This window comes from Eupeodes corollae, chromosome 1, assembly GCF_945859685.1.
Source record: "Eupeodes corollae chromosome 1, idEupCoro1.1, whole genome shotgun sequence".
Lineage (NCBI taxonomy): Eukaryota > Metazoa > Arthropoda > Insecta > Diptera > Syrphidae > Eupeodes > Eupeodes corollae.
In genome coordinates this window covers 137,936,895-137,948,329 of record NC_079147.1, presented here as the reverse complement: position 1 = coordinate 137,948,329, position 11,435 = coordinate 137,936,895, and the positions used below count along the sequence as shown (strand labels likewise).

Sequence of the window (11,435 nt, the reverse complement as noted above, 5' to 3'; positions counted from 1 at the left end):
TTAAAGTTAGTTAAAATATCAACATTTATTAAAAATATAAGAAATTGATTACATAAATGCCAGTTTTATTATTTTTTGGAAGAAGTTCCAAATACACAATTAACGTGGGCACATAGCATGACGACCTCCATCAACAGGCAGACTAACTCCAGTCGAAAAGCTAGCCAAATCACTGGCTAAGAAAGCAATAGCTTGAGCCACTTCATCTGCTGTACCCGGTCGGCCAAGAGCATGGGTAGTCTGTGAGTGCTTTAAGAACTTATCATAAGTCTCATCGTCCATTCCTCCACGCTTGTGCAAATTTGTTACTGTCACTCCAGGATTAACACAATTACAACGAACACCTTTTGCAGCCAATTCCAAAGCAACACACCTAGTAAATTGATCGACTGCCATTTTCGAAATATTATACGCTAAGACACCTGGGAACGAACGAATACCATTGACACTCGAAACATTGACTATATTTCCTTTAGTTTTCACCAAATGTGGCACCGCCAACATTGTTAGATGATAAATTGATCTTATATTGGTATTCATAACCCGATCGTATTGTTCCATGTTAGTATTTTCAATGTTGCCAGTTTCAATAATCCCAGCATTATTTACCAACACATCAAGTTTGCCATATTTTTCTAGAGTTGCTGCGACTAACTTTTCATTGTCGGCCTCCTTGGTAACATCGCCGGGCACGACAAGTGGTAATTGATTAACACCGGAGCACTTGACAGCAACTTCTTTAAGGTTCTCAATATTACGTCCAGTTAGCACCAGACTAGCTCCAAGTTTGGCAAACGTTTCAGCTGCTGCTGCTCCAATACCTGAACTTGCTCCAGTTATGAGGACAACTTTCCCGGCAAAGTTCATGATTTATTCTGTGGTAAAGTAGATATTTTTTTATTTGTAGAAATGTGAAAAAAATATAAATAATAACTCGATACGAACCAATTTGTTAAGTTAGAAAAATATAAAGTAACCTACAGGCACGAAGGTGAAATAAAAAATAAATCTCATTTCTCATATCAAAAATATTCCTCTTATCAACCATTCGCGAGCAAACAAAAACAAAATGAATTGATTGTCAGAATGGACTGGAATTAGGGTTGAACCAGAAGCACATTCGAAAAATGAGTGCTTTTTTGGAATCTCACAAAAATAATCTTTCCAATCTTCTACAAATTTAAATTTAAAAATTAACTTTCATAGACAAACTTTGAAGAAATTTTTGTAAGACATACATAAATACCTTCGAATAAGTTACATAAGTATAAGAAAGTGTTTTTTTTTGGAATGGGTCCATCAAAGTATTTAGCTTAAATTTATCAAAAACTTGTTTTCCTAGTAGTTTTTTTTGTTTCAAATTTAATGTAATAACTAAACGTATTGTTTTAAAAGATCATGAAGCCATTGAAATATACGAACGAAGTTGAATTGGGAAAAGGTAAATTTGTTTAGCCAAACAAGCTGAAAAAATTGAGTGTTTTTGTTACCTTCAAGCAACTATAAAATAAATAAGTTAAGTGTGAAGAAATAAAAACCTCGGATGATATAAGTTTTTTATCAACAGTTGTGTGATCTCCTTTCAAAAATGTTACGGTTTTATGTTTTTAGCTAAGCTGTTTGTAATTTTAAATTTGTCTGTTAAACAAACCAAAATTAATTAATTCTTTAAAAAAAGTTTTATTCCAAAATAAGCTCATTCGAAAGTCTCCTTCTCTAAGATTTTTTAATAAGGGACATTGTGTGCCAAATCAGTGATATAAGGTAGTTGGCTTACCTATCAACTCAATGTTACGAAACTTTAATAATTCACTTGTTTTAAGTTAAATAGAAGGGATTTCGTTTCCTTTATGACTCCCATAATCAATTGTTTTGGTTACGTCAAGTAATTCATAATCTTTATGGTAAAGAAACATGCGAACATTTGTTTGGAAGTGCTTCGAAAACGAACAATTTTTGATCTTGAAACAAACACATAATCTACTCCTATCTAGTTACAAATTTCTCGTCTCCTATTCATAAGTGAGTATTGGTTAGCCCAAAGCCGTATACAGCAATAGTTTGGAATTTATTTTGAAATTTTTGATTTTAAAGAGTCTTGATAGGCTGTAGTAGGTTCTGCCCGTTTTGTTGGCGGATGTCCGTGTATTTCTTCTTCTATTATTGACCGCTAGTATTCAAATTCGTGGGCACTTACCGTAATTGCTGTTGAGTTTCTAACGTTTTCCACAGACAAAGCCACCATCTACTTTTTTTCGCTCATTTAGTGGATCCCCAGGGGCCTGATTATGAGGTTCGCGGCGGATCGTTTTCAATTCGACCTTTCAAATTCGACTCGCTTCGTATTTCCTTATTAACGAACTCGCGGCGAAGCGAAAGTAGTTCTTCCTATATTCCAGTGATTTGACACTTTGGTTTGACAGCTTTCCACAAATTTTGTTTTGTTTTGATTGAATTTGTGAAATTTGCGGTGATTTATTTAATAAACAATATTGAAATTAAAAATGGAATCAATTATGGTGTATATTTATTCTGAAAGTGAGGAATTTAAGGAATCCCAGGAATCCTCAAGATTACGGGTGCCCAGGAGACTACTAAGGAGCAAATCTTCTCCTCTGGATCTCCCTTTAACTGAGTAAGTATTGTTTCCTTTTAGTTAAAATCAAATTAATCAATTAATTTACACACTTTGTCTTAATAGATTTATCAAACTATTTCGAAAGAAGCTTTTTTGTTCTCATTTTGCACGAGATCAGTGAGGAATTCAAGGATCAGAACAGCAACGCATTCCTTCAATTTTAAAGCTTGCCGCTACTATGAGATTTCTTGCTGAGGGATCGTACCAAAAAGGAGTTGGACAAGACGTACTGCTTGGAATGGCACAACCAACAGTCTTAAACGTTTTGTCTGAAACTCTTAAAATTCTTGAGAGAAAGTTGTGCCCAAAAATGATGTCAATTTGTTTGCTTGTTTTTATCGTTCTTTGAATGAATTTTAAAATTTTATATTTTATTGTGGATAAATTATAAGAAAATTAAAATAAAGCTACCTCACATTTTTAAATTAAAATTAAGAAATAATCCACGAAATTGAACACTGAATAATAATAAACACTCTTTCGCCTGTGAATCCGCCAAAAAAAAAGCTTTCGGATTCAACTCGCCAACAAATATTATGACATTTCAAACTCGCCTTCGAATTCAATAATTGGTCGAATTCAAAACGAAGAAGGCGAAAGCGAAAGCAATTATTGAAAAATGGCAAACTCGCTAGCAAAACGATTCGCCGCGAACCTCATAATCAGGCCCCAGGTTTTTGCCGCTCGCTCGATCTGTACGAGTATAAATTAGTCCTGTACTGGTTGTTGGCTTTTTGTTAAATTTATCTACGTAAGCAAGTAGTTGTGTGGACTTGTTGACGAGTGTCCCTGTGGCAGATGTTTCGAGTCTAGGATTGTTTTCTTTTGAATGATGCAGGCTAACCCATCCCATTGTAGAAGTCCATTGACGGATGTGGGTAGCAATCCGTATACCTTTACGTCGGCCATGATCAGTTCAGTTTTTGGATGCTGAATTCTGTCATGGCTTTGTAAGGTTAAATGCTATAAACAGACGGTATGTTAAATTCTTGACATTTTGTCCATAGCCTGGGCCCTTATTATGAATTACGAAACGAACGGCAGAAAAAACGAAACTCGAAGAAACGAAAGTCATGGTGAAGAGCGATTATAAGATACGAAAATAGAAAGCAAAAAAAGTTGCCAGGAAAAAACGAAAAATGATAATTTTTTAAAGAAGCAACTATCTTCACTCCTATTAACAAATGTCAAAATATAAATAAAGTCGAGGAAGTTTCAAAAATAAATGTAATTTGCATTAATTCTATAAAATGTTTTTTCACTGCGACTATTTCGTGCATTATTTTTCTTAATGTTATTGCATTTAAACTTCTCAAGTTTTTCTTTTTTGAGATCATAAAGTTTTCTGCGCCGTCTATCAGCTTCTTTATGCCATTCATTTTCCGAATATTTTGTTTGCTTATTCGGGCCACCCCCTGTGCCACTTCGATGGAGCAAATTTCCACGCATTTTGCGCTTAAGATTGTACCTAAAATCTTTCCATCTTTTGATTTAAGGAAACCTACACTTTTCCAACCATCCCTTGGTTTCTCTGGAGGACCGCATGCATTTAGCTTATCAGTCAAAGCCTTCCAAAAAATTTTGGATTTGGCTTTGGCTTGGCTCGTCGGCAAGTAATTTTTTGCTATGTTTGGATTGGTTTCCATAAAAACTACCAGCAAATCCAACTGCTTAGCATTAGTTGTAGGCCTAGAAGGTTAGAAATAACTTATTTGTATGTTTTTGACAATTTTAGTTATTATTTACTTACATTTTTTTGCGCACTTAACAAAACAAAAACCAACCAAACAAAAACAAAAAAAATAAATGACATTTGACATCTACCCCCAAAACGAACGCTGAACGAGAGCTGAAGGCACTCGTAAATAAAAATACGAGTATCGTCATTTTTACGATTCTCGTTTTTCTTAATCGTAATTTGACGATTTAGTGCCACTACAATCGTTTTTTCTAATCCCAATTTAACGAATAAGCGTTATTTTGAACGAGTTTCGTTTTGCATAATAACCCCCCTGTCTAAAGGTAAAAGTAAGGTCAGATGGCGAATAGCTTCTAGGATAGAGAGAAATATCTCTAGTCTTTTGTTCTGATAGGTATACAAATCTTTGGTTGTAGAAGAATTAAATAAAAGATTAAAATAATAAATATCTTTATTTCCAATAGCAAACCTTTGCCTTCATTTTACCATTTTTCTTTGAATGTTTATTATTTGGGGTTTGCTCTACTTGGCTCATGTTATATTTAATAGTTACAAAGATTTTTTCTTGGTATGTATTTAAAAAAATATCATTTCTTACAAATTGTGTGTTGTTTTATTTTTAATAATTCATATATGAGGATATACTCAAAATAAAGGATATACTAAATATAATATGTTTAGGATAAGGTTTAATTTATTTAGAAAAGCAAATGGTAGTAGTTTCTTTCTGAAATACTTAATTTCAACTTTGGTTGTGATTGTTTTGAATGTATGTATATTCAAGCGATACACAAATAAAAAATAACAAATGTTCGACAACACTTTACAAGAATAAAGCTATTTTTTTAAATAAAAAAACATACATTCGTTATGATATTAAACTAAAATTTAAAAACTATAAATAATATGATCGATAATATACTACGAACTAGTCATATTTGTTTGCTTATGCATCAATCAAAAGGAGTATAAACAAAAAAAGACCTGTTCTCTCTTAAAAGCTTGGTTGTTAAGAATTCAGTTGTTACGATTAGAAACCTTCTTATAACGATTGTCGATTGACTACTCATATCTATACATAAGTACGAATTTCAATGTTTTTCTTCAGGACCGCAACTTTAATTATATTTAAGATAAACTAACTCTATTAAACTGGATGATACAAAATTCTAGGCCTATTTTTTGTATTAAGCATTGAAAATTCAAGGACAATTAAAATAAAATATTGATTTGTTTTGAGTCAAATCCTTATTTCAAATTGAGCTAAAACAATTTACGATAAGATGTAATTTTAAAATACTTCAAAAACCCTTTCATATTTTAATTAAATTAGTCTTGCAGATTAAATCGTTAAGCAAAATCTAGTTATTTTTCTCTAACACAAACGAAACAATACTTTTCCAGAGAATTTTGCTGTCCTGAATTGAAATCAGGGACCCACTGTGTAACTCGATCCTACTTCAGATTGGATTTGAAAGTTACAAAAAAGCTTTTATATTACAATTTAAAAAAAAAAAACGATACCTTCTGCGGACGCGCGTCGGCCCGTACTTTAAAAGAAAAAGTTAATTATTACTTATTAGTTAATTATTGAATACATATGTATGTAGGACGAAGGATACTAATAAGCAAGAAAGTTGGCTTATGTATTTAGAGACATTTTTGGTTAACAACAAATAACTTTGAGTTTAAGTTAAGAAATTGGTAATTATAATAATATAAATATTTATGTTTTGTGTCAGCAACTGGGCCTTAATTAATGAAATATTCAACACATTTATAATTTTCGTTTCAGTATTTGCTATAGAAAATTATTCAACAACAATGATTTTGTGAATTTGCAGAATCGAGTTACATAGTAGAGCCCCTGGCCTTATAATTCCCTCAACAGGTCAAATTTTTCATAAAAATATTTAAAAATGGGCCCAAACAATGTGATACGGTGTTTTTAAGGCAACACATCACGATCATATCATAGGCTTATAGATTCAATTTTATTTTGTTTAGTATCTTACTTAGATTTGGAAAATTTGAAATTAATTTTTTATTTCTTCAGCTAGATTCCCAAAATGAAATGAAATCGAAATCTACACCTATAGGTTCTACATTTTACTTTTACTCGAAATAAAATTGAAATCGATTCAAAATATAAATTTGAGTTCGTTATCGATAGCGATTTTCTTTTTTTAGTGTATTAGTTTTAATATCACTTAAAGAAAACCCTAAACTTTTGTATGTAATGCACCTGGTTCGTGAGAAGCGCTTCTACTTTGCATTTTAGGCAAACCGGACAAAAGCATTTATAATGATTTTTCAATACGCCAAATGTCTTCTTCATAACATTTTCAGTAAAACAATCCAAAATAAAAATATTATCGTATTGAAAATCACAAAACAAATAAAAAAAAATAAGAAACGAACGTTCGACTGTTAGCGAAGGTTTTTGAAATCACTAATTTCGTGAATACCATTTTAATTCAAAAGCCAACTTTTTTGTAAAAAGTGGTGTTAACCTAGTTGAACGTCGAAATTAATCCATCTTAATTTTGCTCCATATTGGATTTTTCAAACGTTCGATTCGCTTCTCGCAATCAACAAAATTGTTTATTGACTGATATCGTGCAGTTGCTTTAAAATTTCAGAACTACAATTTTTTATTTGGAATTTGGATCGATTTGAATTTCTTTTCGAGTGAAAGTGCTGTTGTCTGCTTTAATAATCTCGAAAAATACGTTTTAGATTAAATTTTTAGTGCTGTTTTCGAAACCGATTTCAGTTATCACCCCAGATTTAAAAATTACCCGTTTTAAGCATTACTTACATACATTTTTAATAATGTATTTCACAAACTTGAGAGACAAAGATGACGAATTTGTTATAAGAACAAAAGTTATGTACCTACATTCAAACACTTTTTGACCATTACAAACCATTTTAGCTCATGGTTAAGTGATTTTCAAAGTTTTATGTGAAGGAAAAGTAAGGACTCTAGAAACTATTGAGGATTTTTCAGAAACTAAATTAGTGAGATAATAGGGCTCAAAATCACCAAGGTGCAGAATTGGCTTTGCTAGCAATTAAATGCCTTAAATCCTGACTTAATTAAAAAAAAAATAAAAAAATACTAAAAATAACCTGTTTCGTGTGTCCATCAAAAAATATAATTTATTAATAAGGTGAATTTTTAATGAAATGAAAAACACGCTTAGAAAATCATTTCGGGAATGCGTCCTAATTTACAATCTTCAACAACAAGTCCAAAATAAAGTTGAAAAATGTAAGGTATTTAACCCCGGTCATTGCTCCATACACCGTCTTTTTTATACAAAATGTAGTTTTAGAGAGGATACTAAAAGATTATTTATTTTTAACTATAAAAATGCAAAAATAGTTTGTCCAATACCGCACAAGTCATTTCAGTGAACATATCGATAACCGACCAAAAATAATTTTAAGTAAATTCAGCCAATCGGTGTCAAACGTCAGTCGAGGATGAACACAATAACAAGCCGGCTGTCAGAGTATTTTTCGTCGACTAAATTATATCTAAATGTTAAGTACCTTTCTATTCACTATTCGTAGAGCCTACATAAATAGTCCGTCATTCCGTGAACGTATTTATTACATTTAACTATTGATGAAATTCTTTTTTACGAATCGAAATAACAAAGAAATTTCAAATACCTATTGACAAAGTCAGGTGGCATTTAAGATGGCCGCCGTATAATCAAAGGGCACTACTATTAGAAATCGTCATTTCGTGAACGGTCGTTTCGAAAACGTTCCCGGACATGATTTAACGTATTTTCTTTGTAGAAGATTTTGTATGTATGTATTGTTTTCATTATTGCTTATTTAATCAGTCTTATTTAAAAACGCTGTATAGAGCCTACATAAAGGTATGTAATCTCTATAATGCCTCTAAACGCAAAAATGCTATTTATAAAACTTATGCAAGGTTGCATAGTCCCATAATAAGCTAAACGCGTTTTGAGGTTGAATAGAGCCTACATAAGGAAATTATTGTTGTTATTATTTCGTAAATGTCATTTTGATTTCTCTCCATTATTTAAATTTAAAAGAAAACAATAATGCCTTTCCAATTTAGCTCATTAATTAACGATTTTAATAATTTAAATCGCGTTTTACCAACTCCGAGAAGTCGGAAAGTTTATAAAAAAAGGTTCAACCCAATGAGCCTAAGGAACGAAGAATTTAAAAAAAATATAGATTATCAAAAAGGAATATAATAAAAATAATTGAAATTATCCGTTCGGATCTCGGCAGCGGCAATAGAGGAGGCCACATCCCCATAGATATCCAAGTAATGGCTGCAATAAGATATTGGGGACAGAACGAGGTAAGTTTGTACTAAATGTTCACACCAATTCGAAATCCGTACCTTTTATGATTTGTTTATACGTTCAAGACGATGGAGCAGACATCCATGGATTTAGCCAACCTACGCTTTGCCAAATTTGTAAGCGAGTGGCAAGCGCATTAGCTACCAAAAGACCTTTGTTCATTAAAATGCCAACTTCTTTTTCGGACCAGATAAGAACTATGAACAAGTTCTCTCAAATACGGGAGTTTCCAAAGGTCGTTGGGGCCATTGACTGTACCCATATAAGGATCCCAAAAGTAGGTGGCCCATCAGGGCAGTACTATATTAACAGAAAAGGGTACTACTCGCTGAATACGCAAGTAGTGTGCGACGCATCCCTTAAAATTAATGACATTGTTTGCCGCTGGAGAGGCAGCACTCATGACTCACGATTTTTTAGGGAAAGCAGAATCAAACAACGGTTTGATGATGGGGAGTTCAATGGTCGTCTGCTTGGGGATGGTGGGTACCCTTGTACTAATATCCTCTTTACCCCCGTTTTGAATCCTCGAACGGATCCTGAAATAATATACAATATAGCTCATATAGCTACTCGTAACACGGTGGAAAGATGCTTTGGCGTCTCGAAGCAAGGTGAGGTGCTCCTTAGAAAATGCCAAAACAACTATTATAGACTTAGCAGTTCTTCATAACTTGGCATTTGATTTGCAGGATGTTCTTCCACTCACAGGTATAAAATTTTTTATAAATGAAAACTTTCGCAACATTACATAGAGCCTACATAAATCCTTATGCACTGTATAACTATTCATCTGTTTAGCGAATTCTATTAAATAAGACTGAATATGTTTACCTAATAAGCTCATGTTATAAATCAAAGCTTAAATTATGTGCTTCTTTTTGTTCTTGTTGATTGATAGTTTCTATAAGATATTAAATACTAAAAAATATTTCTAATAAATTATAGAATTCTGTGCGCTTTCCTGTCAAAGTTTATTAATATACAAATTTTAAAACAGTATAAGCTAAAAGTCATCATTTTATCTTGCAATTTTGTTCGTCATAAACCTTACTGATTTTGAGCCATAGACTTTCTAAATTATTATAAGTTGTAATGGAAAAAAAACTTCTTCAATTATTTAAATAGCCAAAAAAAAACACTACAAAATTAACAGGCAACATACGAACACATTTTTTTTTACATAAATTGATTATCAAGCAATTGCATTTTTTAGAAAGCTTATTAAGTTCTCAACAAAAAAAAAACACCAACAAATAATAGGTGAGTGGAAGAAAATGGATATTTTTTCTCTTTCTTGTCTATGCTGTAAGAAAAAATACAGTTTTCTTTTGTTCACATGATTAGTCGCACCTGTAAAATGATAGTAAAAATGAAGCACAGACTTTTTAATTTACTTTTTTCTCATTTATTTTTTTGTTTGTATGTTTCTTTTATATTTTTAGTACTTTGTAGAACTACTATGTTTTAAAATCATATCAAAAATTCTGTTTTTTAATGAATCGTACAATTCTTCTAAATACTTTAAGGAAATCTTCTTCCAGACTTCTTTGATGGCGACAATGAGCTCTTTTCAGGTCTCATACTGCTTACCTCCTTCATAAATTTTACGCGTGAGCCATCCCCAAACATTTTCAATTATATTGAGGTCAGATGAATAAGGTTGCCATGACAATTCCACATTTTCGGCAGCAAGAAAGGTTTTGACAACACGAGCGTTGTGGATTGTCGCATTTTCTTGTTGAAAAATCCAAGGAATAGGTCCAAACAGTTCTTTCATAGGGGGCAAGACTGATTCCAAAAGAGCTTTGTAGGAAAGTCCCGTCATTTTGTTGGAAACAAACACCAAATCGAACGCCCCATCATAGTACGAAATGGCTCCCCAAACCATTACTCCTCCTTGCCTCGAATGGTGACGTGTCAGAAATGTTTCCTCTTTTCTTACATCATGGAAATAGCAGTTGTACCCATGAGGGCCATCCAAATTAAATTTGTTTTCATCTGAAAAAACGACATTTCGCCAATTCAGCACACTTGCAAGGTCGATATCTCACGTCATGTGAAGGCGTTCGAATTCCAACCGCTGTTCTTTTCGTACGGCGTTTAGTAGTGTTTTTTTTTAAGTTTTTTTAATTGCAGATGTCTTCGCACAAAAAAAAACGCCGAACAGTGGATATGCTTGCATTTATCCCCGCTTTTTCCTTTATTTTGCTGGTAGATGCAGCTGAATTTGACGCAATTCTTATAATCTTTTGTCCTGAGGAGTTAAAGCGGTTTTTGTCCGTCCCTTGTAATTCGCTCCATATGTAGAACTTTTTTTCTATGTAATTTCTTATAACATGGTCACTTCGGCCAATAATTCTCATGGCAAACCCTTCGGAATGGAACGCGTCAATTTTTCCTTTTTCTTCCGCGGTTAGAACTTGTTTTTCCCATTTTTGATTAAAAATAATTTTGAGTGCTTAAACTTTGAAGTGAACTCAAATCCACGTACTAAATCGCACCCATTAAGTAATTTAAAGTGTGCCTCTAATCATGTGAACAATAAAAACTGCACTTTTTCTTACAGCATATACAAGAAAGAGAAAAAATATCCGTTATCTTCCACTCACCTACCATTTGTTGGTGTTTTTTTTGTTGAGAACTTAATAAGCTTTCTTAAAAATACAATTGCTTGATAATTCGTACACACACTTATAAAAAAATCAAACTTATGTAAAACAAAATGTATGCG

General features: G+C 32.5%; 1 protein-coding gene across 1 annotated transcript; it reads right to left on the bottom strand.

Moving 5' to 3' along the window:
* Nucleotides 1-1,066, bottom strand: LOC129941677 (uncharacterized oxidoreductase TM_0325-like). Its single transcript, XM_056050373.1, has 2 exons — nucleotides 946-1,066; nucleotides 1-875 (listed from the first exon to the last, which is right to left on the bottom strand). The coding sequence occupies exon 2, from the start codon at nucleotides 865-867 to the stop codon at nucleotides 100-102; it is 768 nt and encodes a 255-aa protein (XP_055906348.1). The 5' UTR covers nucleotides 868-875; nucleotides 946-1,066; the 3' UTR covers nucleotides 1-99.
* Between the last annotated feature and the right edge of the window lie 10,369 nt (nucleotides 1,067-11,435).

Excerpts from the sequence above, each read along its gene's own strand:
- LOC129941677 (XM_056050373.1), bottom strand. The coding sequence starts at position 867 with ATGAACTTTGCCGGGAAAGTTGTCCTCATAACTGGAGCAAGTTCAGGT.